The sequence below is a fragment of the Daldinia decipiens genome (assembly GCF_022478715.1).
Source record: "Daldinia decipiens strain CBS 113046 unplaced genomic scaffold F4813scaffold_2, whole genome shotgun sequence".
In the NCBI taxonomy this organism is placed as follows: domain Eukaryota; kingdom Fungi; phylum Ascomycota; class Sordariomycetes; order Xylariales; family Hypoxylaceae; genus Daldinia; species Daldinia decipiens.
The window spans coordinates 1767677-1782337 of record NW_026054545.1 but is presented as its reverse complement, the minus strand read 5'-3'; the positions used below and the strand labels follow the sequence as shown (position 1 = coordinate 1782337).

At 46.7% G+C, this 14661-nt stretch overlaps 3 protein-coding genes across 3 annotated transcripts; all 3 read left to right on the top strand.

Moving 5' to 3' along the window:
* Positions 1–653: 653 nt before the first annotated feature.
* On the top strand, positions 654–3109 carry F4813DRAFT_111236 (uncharacterized protein). Its single transcript, XM_049238506.1, has 4 exons — positions 654–1140; positions 1195–2421; positions 2473–2769; positions 2823–3109. The coding sequence occupies exons 1-3, from the start codon at positions 760–762 to the stop codon at positions 2569–2571; spliced, it is 1707 nt and encodes a 568-aa protein (XP_049104463.1). The 5' UTR covers positions 654–759; the 3' UTR covers positions 2572–2769; positions 2823–3109.
* A 770-nt stretch (positions 3110–3879) lies between these two features.
* F4813DRAFT_344789 (uncharacterized protein) lies at positions 3880–7585 on the top strand. Its single transcript, XM_049241692.1, has 2 exons — positions 3880–6220; positions 6275–7585. The coding sequence occupies exons 1-2, from the start codon at positions 4472–4474 to the stop codon at positions 7034–7036; spliced, it is 2511 nt and encodes an 836-aa protein (XP_049104462.1). The 5' UTR covers positions 3880–4471; the 3' UTR covers positions 7037–7585.
* An 87-nt stretch (positions 7586–7672) lies between these two features.
* F4813DRAFT_344787 (cytidine deaminase-like protein) lies at positions 7673–10657 on the top strand. Its single transcript, XM_049241691.1, has 3 exons — positions 7673–9339; positions 9410–10070; positions 10136–10657. The coding sequence occupies exons 1-3, from the start codon at positions 8248–8250 to the stop codon at positions 10309–10311; spliced, it is 1929 nt and encodes a 642-aa protein (XP_049104461.1). The 5' UTR covers positions 7673–8247; the 3' UTR covers positions 10312–10657.
* The last annotated feature ends 4004 nt before the right edge of the window (positions 10658–14661 follow it).

Below are 14661 nucleotides of genomic sequence, written 5' to 3'. Positions count from 1 at the left end.
ATCTCTTGCTTCACACATCTAAGAAACGCTGTGGTCAGCGCCAGAACGACAATTATTGATTTTGCTTCACCGAAAGTTTGGCGAAGAAGAGATATTTAATGTCCAAGATGGATCCGTCTCCCTACTACATTCCTAGGTACCTATGGCCAAATAGCATTGGATGGGTATGGTATATAGCTGGGATCCCGTGAAGAAGTATTCATGGTTGAGAGATGACGCATTACCTCCTCAGCTAAGCGAAATCCAATGATCGGTAAGTGCACCAGCATAGAGAGCTCATATGGGCGCTGCGCTCCGATGTGGAGGGGGTTGTAAAAAATCTGCCTCCTCGTCAGCCTCAACTAGGCGCAGTATGTGCAGTATGTGCAATATGTGCATTCATTGCTACACATATAGGTACATTGTTACAGCAGGTGTACTTAGTATGCCCAGGTACCTAGGTATGTATGTCCTTGAGTACCCCCTCGGGTCAGTCCCTCAAATATTATGTCCCGCTCTATCTCATGTCTGCCATCCCAACCATCACTATACACAGCCGGCCTACTAGTCTACTACCACCTATCTGGACTTTTATCACGTTGAATTTTATCTCCTTGTTTGTTTTATCATAACATTAAGCCCCTGCTGCCCTGCACGGCTTTATTTCTACCTTACCAAGTAAATGTACTGGCAGGCCTCACCACCCATTACAAGGCTGTCTGCTACTCCGTAACTGGGCACTCGATAGGCATTCGACAAGCACTTTGTGCCAACTAGACTATGGCTTCGCCTAATCAAACGCCCAGGGGCTATGAATCGCGCCATGTTTCTAGAATTATTGTCGAACCAACACCCGAGAACCAGAGGATCTATAATGATATTCGGCAGACGCTTGAACGTTTACGCCTGCAAACCCATGTTGCCTCGCAGCAGAACTTGCTACCTCCCCAAGCAGCTCCGTCTATCAGTAGTACTATTCATTCGCCAACAGACGAGCCTGGCACGCCTTCCACCCAAGATGTAACAACGCAGGATACAGATCGATCTAGACGTCAGCGAGGTAGAAGGAGAGGACCGCTAGATTCACGTACTAGGTTGAATACTGCACTCAAACGGAAGCTGAGGCTTGCTTGCCCGTACCATCGGGCTAAGAAAACAACGGTAAAGTCATCAACGACATCACAGCATTGCAACTGTACTAACAAACACCTGTAGTGCGATTGCCATGATTTCTGTCGTCTAGAAGAAGGTTATCAAAAAACCCTAGTCTCTGGTCATGGCAGGCCGCATAGCCGAAACGAGTTTATGTCGCTCACTCCGATAGAACGAACTTGGAATACGTTTGGTGCTGGCGGGGCTGCGACGGCGTCATCAGAGCAAGACATCATATTGAACGACCCGATTGACCTGCAATCCTCGATTGGAGATCGCGAGGCTGTCCGCTCAGACGTACAGCAAATTGTGAGCGGATTCGATGCCGACTCGGTGCATCTAGACAGCGCGATGCTCCAAGCCCCGGGACAAACATACCACCCAGGTAAGGATATGGGTACGCAATCACCGGATGGGCATATACAGCTCGAATTTCTCGAGATTGGCAGCCAGATGGAGACATATCCAAATCGCTGGCAATGCGAGTATAGGGGTTCGATAGATACTGCGTCGGAGACTTCCTCGGAAACCTGTCACTGGACAGGACCGTTTCGCGAGCTGTCTAACCATTTTCGAACAAAACATCATCCCTTTCACGATGTCAATCCACGCTTCTGGCTCGTGTGCACGCGTTGCCGTGCTAGAGCTCGAGCTCCTAATGACTTGGAGTCCCCTTTATCCCCATTCCGATGTACCAAGGAAAGCTGCTTAGGTTCTTCTTGCCAGAGATGGTATTACGGTTCCACGAGAGATGAATCAGTCGCAGGGTCGGCGGTAGCCCTGACCCAATATAGCGAGTCTGAAGCTGGTTATTCTTGGACCTTTCAACCGGAAGGAAACCAGCCATGGCTTGGTGGGGGGGCCTCGAACAACGGATACGGATCGCGTCTCGGTGCCGGGAACCCGCACGAACACCCGTATTACCATAATGCTAAGTGGGAAATCAGTAGTAATTCCTCCATTCCCCTCACTGACTACGGCGATTCCCCGCGAAAACCCATCCGCCCTGCTCGGAAATACTACACGAGCTGCAAATCACCCCGCCAGTGCCCCATACGCTTACTGTCCTTTGCCAAGTTACCTATTAGCCATCTCCTCTCAACCATCGTACCCTTATTGACCACTATTATTCGAGAAAGTAGTCATTTTACCGAGTCAGATCCAGATCCATTACAATCTCGCGCAATTAACACGAACGCATTTAGTTGGTGGTCTCTAATATTAGTCTTGATTGGGTTCGTAACGACATGGTCATTAAAGGACCGGGCTCGGTCTCGGGGTTTCAACGAGGTTAGTAAATAAACATCTTAAGCTACTAGTAGCAATTCTGACAGGTTGTAGCCCATCCGTCGAGATCATCGCCGCCAGCATCGTAGTGGTCAGTTTCCTAGCGACGAAGGTTTTATACGTCATCGTTTCAATACCTTGATGACAGCATAACCAGTCGTTACTACTACAAGTTGTGGAGGATGATTTGCATTATATCATTACAGGAAATTATTTCCTTATAGTTCACTGTTACTTCTTACGGAGTATGGGCGAACAATACTATTTTGCATGTTTGGCATTGATACCCTTTTCATTTCTTAGGTGTCGGTATGGATACACTCACGGCTTATGAGTATCTGGTGTTAAATGGTGGGCATCTTGGATACTCGATCTTAGGAAATATTTATGAGTTGACGTCCTAGGGCCTGCATGGATACATATGATCTATATACACAAGCAGACAAGCTAGGTTACAATAATACACTAACAGAATACACTGACAGTTTTCGGTAGGGGTGCGCATACCAGGTCTTGTAAGGCAGTAAACTATTACTTACTTTTTCAGTCACTCACGTACCTCGATTTCGTACATGGATCCATATACGCCTTCGAGCATAGATATATAGGTAGGTAGTATTGGTTGTTTATTATGCGTATCGGAGTCTCGCTTCGATCGAATCGAGTCATACTATAGTTACGTACCTACCTAGGTTAATCATATGCAAGTATTCTCGGGGATAATTAGGCGGGTCTATGTATAAGGCAGGTATGTATTTTGGTACATATTCCGTGCAACGTTAGCCTCCCGGCCTCCACTACTTTTACTTGACTTACCCAGATCTGCGAGAAGATCTGGTGGGGTTATTGACAGGGAAGCCACTTAAGCTTTAATTTGAACACGAATTCTCAAAATGTTCAAACAAGGCTCTGGAAAAAGAAGATACTAGGTTAAACACAACGAAAAGGAAAAACACCGAAAATAGGTCAATCGAGTTTCAAGAGTGCCGAGGTTGTAATTGTAATAATTGTTAATTGTACAATACGGATTACTGTGTACCTAACTGTGTATGTAATAGCATATTAGTGGCATATACGACGCTAAAGAACTCGCATTGAAATATGTACCTCTAAAATGAAGAAGAGCTGGTCTTAATTTAGGAGGGGTCAGATAATTGGTAATTGGCCAATTCTTGAATGAGTCAAGAGTCAACCCACCTGTTTGGTCTTGCCGATGGATGCCTCAGGCTCCCACGCATCCTTCCCCGGCTGAGATGGGACGGGCATCTGACATTGTTAGTATTTGGTGTAACTGCTCCAGCTAAACACTAACAGATTACAGAACGGAGTACTTGAGAGTTGGAAGGCTCGTACCCACTAAAAAACCATGGTGATTGGTTAAGCGGTCGATCTACCTCTTCGCCGTGGTGGGTCTCAAAACCTTGCTCCGCCATTCTTTGCTGGTGATGAATTGAGGCTTTGCACGCACTAATTGTATTGTATAACGAAAGCTTTGGGGACTGTCAGAAGTGAAATATCATCCTGTGACTCTCCCTCCCGAGATTCGAAATTTCTTCTTCTTTTCTTTTCCCATCTCTTCACACCTGACTATAGACTATAGTAGTAGACTCCACCTAGGTCTCAAAACATACCATTTGACCATTGTCAACCTTTTACTTCGAAATCTTCGAAGACTTACACTCTTTACCCCTGAGTCTTTGAGCTAGACATCGTCGACCTAGGTGCCTAGAATCAAAAAGCAGGTTTCCACTCCCACCACCATACTACCTATCCATACTACCTATCCATACTATCAAACGTTGGCGGTTAACTTGTCTCCCCTCTGTTAGCCTCCTTCGCTCTTATACTATATCATTATTATCATTATACCCGAATTGTAGCTATATTAGCCAATCCACATCAGAGTTGGCGTTACTCATCACCTTTTACGACGGAACTTGGTGCTTACCTGTAAACTCACGTTTGCTCGAAGCCACCAAATCGTCAAGTCGCCAATCTGACCAACCTGCATCGTATTCATTCCCTCGGCATCGCTAATCACGTAGCCAACAACATGTCGTACACGCCCGGTATCAATTCTTCCACATCCCTTATGGGTTTCTCTGTCCATCAGCCTGCCATTGGTGCCCCTTTGCAGTTCTTCCCTGCCATGGGGTCCAAGCAGTTGGACGAGATGATCGACGCTTATGTCCCCGGGGATGCCTCCATCCTTGATAAGCGTGCTACCGTTTCTATGGAATTCTTCGAGCACAGCATGGCGACCGGCGAACTTTTCAAATTCTTCATGGTTTACCCTGCCCTTGGCTCTGCCACTGAATCGCCTAGTATAGCATTGGTTGATTCCGGCTACATCTCCAACTTCACATCTCCTGTTATGTCCGAGAGTCAATGGACTCAAGCTAGCAATATTTCTTCGTCTAGCGAACACAGGACCCAAAAGCAGTCTCACAAGAAGACGGCTTTATCCAATGATTTCTCTCATCTTCCTGGTATGAAGATTTTAACCAAGGATGGACAGGACGTCACCAATTCGGCTTCCCGTGGCTGCAAAACAAAAGAGCAGCGTGACCACGCCCACCTAATGCGTATCATCAAGGCTTGCGATTCTTGCCGGAGAAAGAAGGTACGTTGTGACCCGAGTCACAAGCGGTCGTCCGGTTCTTCTGCAGCTAGGACAGCCAAGAAGACGAAGAAGGCCGCTGCACCGTCCGTCCCAGCATCGGCACCTCCACCGCAGACAACATCAGAATCTTTAGGGCAACATCTATATATGCAATCATTCGACATTTCACACTTATCTAGTTCATCTTTTGACTCCGTCATGTCGGAGTCGCTAGTTGATCCTACTATGGACTGGGATCAATTCGTTCTTTACGACGAGGAGCCATTCGAGACCATTCCATATGACTACGACTTCTTCTTTGACCCCGCGGGCCACCTCACACCAACATCATCCAACTCATACTCGTCGCCATCTCAACCAATTACTCCGGCTCAAATGGCAGACCTCGAGAACACTGCAGTTGGCCTAACAGAAGATCCCCAGGCAGTACTACCACCTTATCTAAACCCAGGTGGCGAGGCTGGCAATAATTACGCCGATTTCAACCTATACTCACCAGGCTCTTCAGTTTACCTAGATGATGACCCAAGCCTAAGTAAGGAAGTTGCAGCATTGTCACAGTCTGAGAACTCGAGACACCTAGACAGTCAACAACTATTTGACTTCCACAGGCGGAAGAATATTACAGACCAAGACCAAGACCAAGACCGGGATCGGGATACTCAACTAGATGTATCTGTAAATGCAGATCACCAAGCATCACTCGTCTCACGAGAACAAGGATCATTGCCAACTGGCCCAGATACATCATCATACCACGAGGGAATATTCGACGCTCTGATCCAATCCCTTGTTGTAGCACGGGGTGACAGCGAGCAGATTAGCCAAGTACCCAGGTCGCGCGTTCCAGTTTCACCAGGTCTACCAAGCCCGTTAGCACCAGTAAGGACAGGTGAACCACGGCTGCAACCGTGGACCTCACCATCGCCAACTGGAGTAGGCGTACCATCCTCTCGACTACACGAATCCCAACTTGGATCATCTTCACCTTCCACCGGTCCAAGAAAAGCTAGTCAGAAACTTGCAGAATGGCACAGTCAACGAGACTCGGTTGCTATACTGACGAGTAGTAGTGGTACGTGGTGTACCACATGTATAAGCTCAGCAGAGCCCGAGGCCATAGCAGAATTGTCTTCGACAAGCCAGTCACGTTGCGAGCCCGGCAAACTTCCTCAAAACGTAAGTCGTTCCTACTATGTATTCAATCGTGGCCCGGGGCTAAGATATTTGCAGAACACGACTACTATCAATACCGGAGAACCGATATCTATTCCTCTCGCTCGTCATACAGCTGATGCAGTCACTGTACTTTCGGTGTCTCAAAATATACCGTCTTCGTGGTCTTCTGTCGCAGGACTAAACGCCCGGGATGCGCCTACACGTCATTCGTTCAGCATTTCTAACCCGGCTTCCCAGAATAACGCAGCCTTGGGTGTTGCTGAGAATTATGGCACCTCTGATGCTGCTGTTCTATCCGCCTCCTTGTCTAAGGCGAGCAGGACATTGCTCTCTCCGGGCGATGGCAAAAAGAACCATGTAGAAAGGAGGCAGCTCCTCTCAGCATCACTAAACACGTCACAGTCACAAACCAGGTCGGATATGCAGAATTGGACCAAGACAATTGCGAATGCAGTGGCAGCATGCCTACTAGTATTTGCATATGCGCCCTTGAGGCTGCTTCATCAGTGGACACTTCTTAGCAACAAAGCCGGAGAACTTCAAACCACTGGGATATTCGTGGGGTCTTTATCCGTTGCTGTCGCTTACACTATGTGGAGGCAACATAGTATGGGCATGCTGGATCTGGCCACACAAGTTCTTCCTTTCCCGAGACGACTCGCCGTTGGTACGAACACCGTCAGATCAAGATATGCTCAACTATCAGAGGGCATCTCCAGGATGCGCGGCGACCTCGAAAGCAACTTCTCCTTGCACTCATTTAAGAAGACTAAGGCCCTAGACCACCGCATGCATCGCATGACAAGTCTTGTCTAATGATGGTATCTCTCGCGATATAAATCATCTCTACTACATACCGTTAGGATTAGCGCCCGATCGCGCCCGTCAGGAAATTCTTTTAAAATATGATACCCCAGGTTAGAAACAAATAGTGGTGGATTCGGAGTGGGCTTCTGGCTCCATACACGTTAGGTTAGGTTAGGTAGTTAAGGGAAAGAAGGTGGTTGAAGGTCAGACCAGCTGATGATCTATGGGAGGTGGTGTATTCAGCGCCTACTTACATAGACTAATACGGCACTTAACCGCCTTTTGTGAATAGTGTCAGCTCTTAATGATCTTGTGATATGGATTGTGTTGCTAGGCCATGTGAAGGTTGCTATTTCATGATTTCCCGTTAATACCCCGGAAATAATATTTCGTTATGAGAGCTCACATAGGAAGTAGTTTTGTATCTAGGTACCTATAGATTACCTAATCCCCACCAACTTAGGTAGTACATGTACTATGTATAGCGGGACGTTCCCGCTCGGGCTAAAGTTACCACACCTTACCTTCTATAGTAAGGCTTAGATCCTACCTATGTACCTATCTATGTAGTCCTCAGTAAGTAACGAACTAGAGCGAGTTAGGCAATTAGCTACTTTATTTATCTCAAGCGGCAGAAAATTCTCAGCCGCGCCGCTGCGACATCTTTGCCTTGTCGTAATATATAAAATAGCTTTTTTCACTCATTAACCTCAGCTCAGTCATGATTACTCGTCTGCATCATAGCTCATGGTTTTCTCACGGATGTGCTACCTCGCCCTACCCTCTAACGACATGGACATGGCCTGGTAGGGAAGAGATATAGCGATATAGCGATATAGCGGTTTCATAAGTGCACGTTCGTTTAGGACCCTAAATCCATTGTAGGTACTAACATCGCTCGCTCTCAACAACTCACTAGGTGAGCTCACCAAAAAAAAAAAAAAAAAAAAAAGTCGTTACCTCCCTAATTGACTTACACGGGACAAGGAGGCTTATGCAGGTCTTGCCTTACCATTCATTGGCGGTCGGCATTGCTTCGTCTCATGATTAGCTGATTATCTCATTCGGCATTCGGCTAGTGGTGACAGCATCACGAACATTAAATTCTATTTGGGTAGGAAGTTGTAGTAATTGGCGGTATTTTTTGGAGCTTTTTTATCGATTTAAGTTCACCTAGAGAATAAAAAGTATTATAGGGAAAGTACGGGAAGGAGGAAACAATGGCGGGACACAAGATCTTAGGTTACGCCGCGAGCCTCTGGCAGGCGCTGTTTGCGTCTTTCATCCAACTCTTCGCCCGCTTCTTTCCCTTCAACTCGACACCTGACTCAGGCCGGACAACGCAGCAACAATCTTCAACGCACGCAACACGCTCAGACTCAGTAAACTCAAACTTTTCAACCGAGCAAAAAAGGCCAAACTCCTATTTATGTCCACCTTCTTCTCCCCTCCAGACCTCCCAACTACACCAAAACTCTTCCTTCATAGATCTCGAACAAGGTCTGGACTCTTCATCCCAAGACGATACTATGGCGCAGTCTAAGAAACGTGGCCAAAAGCGAGGCGCCCACAAAGGTTCTGGCCCAAAATCTGTTGGTCCTAATGCCTCTAATGCTTCTAATGCTCTTAATGCTCCTACCACTACCCAGTCAAACAGCAGCAGCATCGTCGCCAACAAACCTACATCTAGCCAAAATCATGCGTCGCCTCTTGGACAAGCCGGTGTTACTCCCGTTGCGAATCAAGGTGACACTAAAGTCAACTATCATCAACCCGATAGTCAAAAGCCACTCGGAGCTAAAATAGGCGGCCAAACTCGTGGCCTTCCACCTTCTAGTCCCCTTGTCGACAATAGAAGAGAGGATACTGCCCCTCACAATCTATCGTCCACCGTCTCCCAATCTCAGCCGCCTGCCTCAAAGCCCCCCCTCCTTGCGGAGGGCCGGGGTCAAGTCCAAAAAACGGGTACCCGCAGCCAGCACGTCACTACAGCCTTTGTTTCTCCTAACAAGTCTGCAATGGAAGATAATATTCCCCAGAATACGCCAGTCGAAGAGGTCGCCTCCGGCATTAACTGTCTTACCCTTGATGATATTTCCGGTAGTGGACAGCCCCCTGAGCCGGGACATGCTTCTGCAGCGGTCGCTCCGATCATGGTTGCCTTACCTCCCACCGATAAGGCCGCTGCTCCGAAATCTCCTCCACCTCCACCTCCACCTCCTCATCTACCTGGACTAGTCGAACCCCAGACAGAGGAGGAACGAGTTGAGCGGACGTATCATCTCAACTTGATGCAAGAGGCACTTGCTATGGTAAAGGTTCCCTTTCATTTAGCATCTGATCTTTCCCTTATCTCTACAGACTAGCTAATAAAATCATTAGGGTAATCTAGCTCTAAATACTAATGAGACGCCAGTAGGATGTGTCTTGGTCCATAATGGGAAAGTCATTGCTAAAGGAATGAATGCGACAAACGTTACCCGCAATGGGACTCGTCATGCTGAATTTATGGCCTTGTCTGCCCTACTTTCCCGGAAAGGGCCTGAAGATGCCGAAGAAGTTGGCACCAGCCCAGCTGTGGATGATCCTAGCTGGGAGGATGTAGATCCGACAGACAGTCATATATATCCTTATGGTCAGAAGCTCCATCCTGCTCCAGCGATTAGTCGCAGCATCATATCCGAGTGTGTTCTCTACGTTACGGTTGAGCCCTGCGTCATGTGTGCCTCTCTTCTTCGCCAACTAGGCATCAAGAAGGTATATTTTGGTGCTGTTAATGATAAGTTTGGTGGGACCGGAGGCGTTTTCAAAATCCACCAAAACTCCAAGCCCGTTCCGAAGCCAGCAGATCGTCCCTATCAAAATGGATATGGTCCTCAAGACGCCAGCCGTATCCACCAAGGCAAAGTTACTCCTGTCTTGAGAGACGAGGATGACGGTGACGGCGGCAATGTGGAACCTGGCTATCCAGTCGAAGGTGGCTATCTTCGTGACGAGGCTGTCTCGCTACTCCGACGATTCTATGTCCAGGAGAATGGTCGAGGTAAGTACTCCCCAGTAGTCACATGTCAACAATGTCAATATCGCCGACTAACTTCTGTGGCCTAGCTCCCCAACCTCGCAAAAAGGAGGGCAGAGCTGCTCGCTTGTTCGCCATGGAGAACCAGGCCAAGAATGGCGGGAGTGCTTCTGAGTTTTCGGATGGTGGTGGCCCCGTTGATAATGAGGCGGCAGCCGATGAGGGTGAGGCCATGGAGATGACTAATGGTACTACGAGCATTTAACTCATCAGCTCCCGATATCCGAGATATCTTACGCATTTCCGAGTACAACATACAACATGCGCATAACACTGTAACAATATTCTATTACGATAGACCCGCGTCAGATTCCCACAATTGCATGGATAGGAGTATTCTCCCCGGTGTTTCTGGTCTCTTTTCTCTTAGTCAACAGTACATATCACAGGCGGGCGCGGTTAGCATGGTTTCGGAGCCGGCATACAAGAGGACTGAAGATGACTTTGATTTGTCTTGTAACATGAGGGCATTGTATGTAACTGTCTAGACGTGTTGGTTCTTCACAGATAGTCGCGTTAGTTTTCATGATTAATTGATGCTTATAGAACAATACCGGTGGTGCAACTTTTTATATGCCTTAAACCTGGTTTTACGCATGCCCTGTCTCGTGTGCGATTCAAGATATAACCCCAGTCAAATATGAGGTATCCATGCTATCGTAGGTAGGTTAGGTACCTCTCAGCCATGACATACGCCTAAAGACAATACGTTCTCGCCTGCCCTTAGCGTAAATATCATCCCGCTTATCACAGTTCCCTCGGATACCGTCTGAAATCTTGATGAAACTTTCCAAGTACGTTTCCCAGTCGCATCATAAAAGAGGTATTCAACTTTTTAGCATTGGCGTATACTGTTACCCCCGTGCTGCAGTGCGCTAGCTCCAGGACGCTCTAAACGCCGCACCGTATTGCCACTGTATAATACAATACATAACTTTCAAACTTCATAATGGCCGCGATGGAATTTTGAGGTAGGCTTAGGAGAAAGACAGTGTTTTCGTAAGGCTATCTTGGCTGGGGCCAATCCTAGCTGGTGGTCTCTAGGTGAGGAGGATTAAACTATCGATATGTGTTCGCCTGGAGAGGGGACGGCCGGATATAGACATGCGATAGCGTACGTAGTATCAAGACTTTTACTATCGGCCTAGGTATAATATTGACAATATCTCAGGTTGTTGAATAGGTGTTTATCACTTTACGGGGAAATTTCCGGTAGGCTTCCTCTTGATGCTGTTAACTGTCAGGCTCCATGACTCGTACATGCTAAATCCACCAAGTCCATCCACGGCTAACATTCTCCCTAGAGTCACGTTGAAATCGGTGGAACTAAACCCCAGTCAGAAGATGGGCCATACCTACATATCGAAAAACATCGACAGTAAGGAAAACGGGGCGAGTGTTGACGAACAGGATGGAAGGAGGAACTTGATAATGAGAGTCAATTATAGCTACCAGAGGGAGTCAAATTACTGTAACTAAAGGAGGTATACATCAATGTACGAAAAGATATTCCAGAAGGACAAGAATCGTAGGTAGTGGCGCTTATCCTTACGTCTTATCTACGTGGGTCATTTCCGGCGTCACGATGCCCTCAACAACAGAGTATCGCCACTTGTAGTTGAATTGTTCGGCATCGGTCTGGGCTGGAAACAGGGGTTAAGGGAACCAGAGGTTTTAGGTCTTTTAGATGGCACATGAACCAAAAGGATCTCGAATGAATATGGTCTTTTAGCATTTCCGACGGCCTAATTTCAAATCGCTTTGGTGATACCTGCTGACATATGATGACCACCTCTACAGGTACATACCACTCCAGGACGAGTATGCTAGGAATATACAACATCTACGACATCTACAACATCGAGGCTCGTCATCATCGGGGGTCTACCGCTACTATTCTAACGAACGAAAGTACACGAGATAATTAAGGAACCTATGCGAGCTCCCAACCAAGTCAATTAGCCAGTCCACCTCCATACCCCGCTATCTATAAGATTTCTGTTTGATGCAAAGCTGACGCCCAGGCAAACCGACTTCACACGCACACGATATTTGCGATTTTATTATAAATAAGTCATATGATAATAGCATAAGTTCGTAGACCCAGCGTCCCGCGTTAATATAATATCGTGATAACCCATCTGAAGACCGTTTTTAATCATCTATCGCAATACTGATTATGAGTTTCTAGTCTATCTGGACGCGGTGCTACTGTGGTTACCTAGCTGAGGGAGAGAGTATCAGTAGAATGGTCTACTAGATCGATCTGCAAGAGAATATATTATGCTATTACTCTATACATATTAACCACGAATATGGTATTTATAAGTGTTCGTATTATGATATAGGTCCTATGTAGAGTAGCCTATGGGCATTTATGGAGAGATGAAAGGAGAAGTTCAAGGAGGAAGGATGAATCAATCATGTGACACCCAAACACGTTGAACTGCAGCTCGGTGTTTTCGATTACTGGCCCATCTGTTTAGCGATCGCAGGAATATGTCGATCCAGTGGATAGAGAGGTCGGGATATACGAGAGGAGATTACGTGAATGCATCTTAAGCACCATACGGCCAAACAACCTTTTCCAGATATTCTTAACGAGGCTAAACCAGGTCGTTGGCGGGATTGCTAGGCTATTGTTGCCCCTGACGGTGGCTTTGTTGAGGTTAAAAATCGGAGGAGCGGCATGATATTAGACACGTCCGGGATCTACACCCTCAACTAACTAAATCAGCGCAAGAGGTCTCCCTAGGATGACACTCGGTCAATACTCGCCACAACTACTGTATCATCTCGGGTTTGACGGCTAATGTAAAAATATGGTCTGTGATGGATTCTTTGGGATGCTGAGCAAATGTGTAGCTGCGCGAGGTTGAGCACCGCCTTCGAGTGACATACCCGCATCTTATCGAGAGGCGTCACTCGTATCCTGCGCTCCCCGCTCCCCGGTGACCTGGGATGGTGACCGATGGAGATTGTCCAAAATTCGTCCCCTTTCTCGAGAGGGGAGGGGCCTACAGATTAAGTTTCTGAAGATGATGGATAGTCACAAGGATGATAATAGCAAGTTGGCTTGCGGTTCGAAGCTAGCGGCGGTTCGACTACGGGCGGGTAGGTGGTTAGTCGGTCAGTCAGCCGCAGCAAGGGGTATCTAGATGGCATAATGAAGTCACAGAAGAACCCGGATGAGGCCAACGGATATGTCGGACTATGTAATCCGAAGGATGTGACTGGCCCCGGGTGTACATAACCACATCACATAACCACATAACCACATAACCACATAACCACATAACCACATAACCTCCCTTTAGGTAAGTAGGAATAGATGGTAACTTAAGTTAGGTAGTTAGAGAAATATCGTTAGCATCAAGTATTGGCTTAAGTGTTGGCTTTAGTGTGTCATCTGCGCAAAAGGTAACAAATAATAATTAATACCTTAAAAAATATACCCTTAAATCCCCTTAAATACTTGTTGAGCTATCAACCTTAACTTTTAACCCCCCCCCCCAGCTACTTTTTGTTATATATGTAGTAATTTACCTTTGAACGCCAGTGCCACGCTGAGTCTCTCTCCGTCTCTTCCCTCCCCGATTTTTCAATTTAGATCCAATTCTCATCTTGCACGTAATCCATCTCTACTTTTCTTTTCTCTCTCTTTTTTTTTTCATCCTTCTTCATCTCTTCACACACATAACACACGCACACCGTACTCCCCAACCGCACCACCTTCTCCCCCCTCTGCCTTTCTGCACACTGCATCGCCATTTGTTAAAACAGTTGAGGCAACAATACTTGGTACCTGACTACCTCCTTACCTTACCTTACCTTACCTTACCTTTTCAGCTTTTTCGATAATACATCCATCCATTGCATACGTAAGTACTACCGCAACTGCAAACCGCAACTATTAGGTTACTAGTGTCCATCTCAACTACAGTATTCAATTCCCCCCCTCTCTCTCCCTTTCTTTCATCTCCAACCTTCTAACCTCCTTACCACAACCACCCAAATCTTTCACTTTACAACTTCAATCATTCACCAACTTGGTGAACACTCGTTTCTTCAACCCACCCACCAACTTTTAGTTTTTTCGAAACTAACTTTATTTCCTGGAGAATAGGACAACATTCTCTTGGAACCTACAATCTTTCGGATCTTCGTTTCTCAGGAGAGAAAAAAAAGAGGGAATCGGAAACACCATCACGAAACACGCGAACAGGAACCTACCAGCACACACAAGTGAGTAATAACCTAGTCCCATTTACAGCTTGCTGTTTTACGCATGCACCCTTAGGCCTCACATTCTAATATATATAGGCATCTTCAAGAACCGCCTTTGGTATTTTCCTTGATCGTGCTGCAAAACGCGACCGGCCTTGCATTAGGTACTCGAGTACTTAATAGCCAAGGTGGGAACCTTCCCAGGTCGCAGATAAGCTCGATCATTGGCCCAAGTTAATTGGCCTTTACCATTTCACCACTCTTTACCTTTTCTATTCTCACCCCAACACTAAACTAAAACTAAACCTTGATCCAATTCATTGACCAA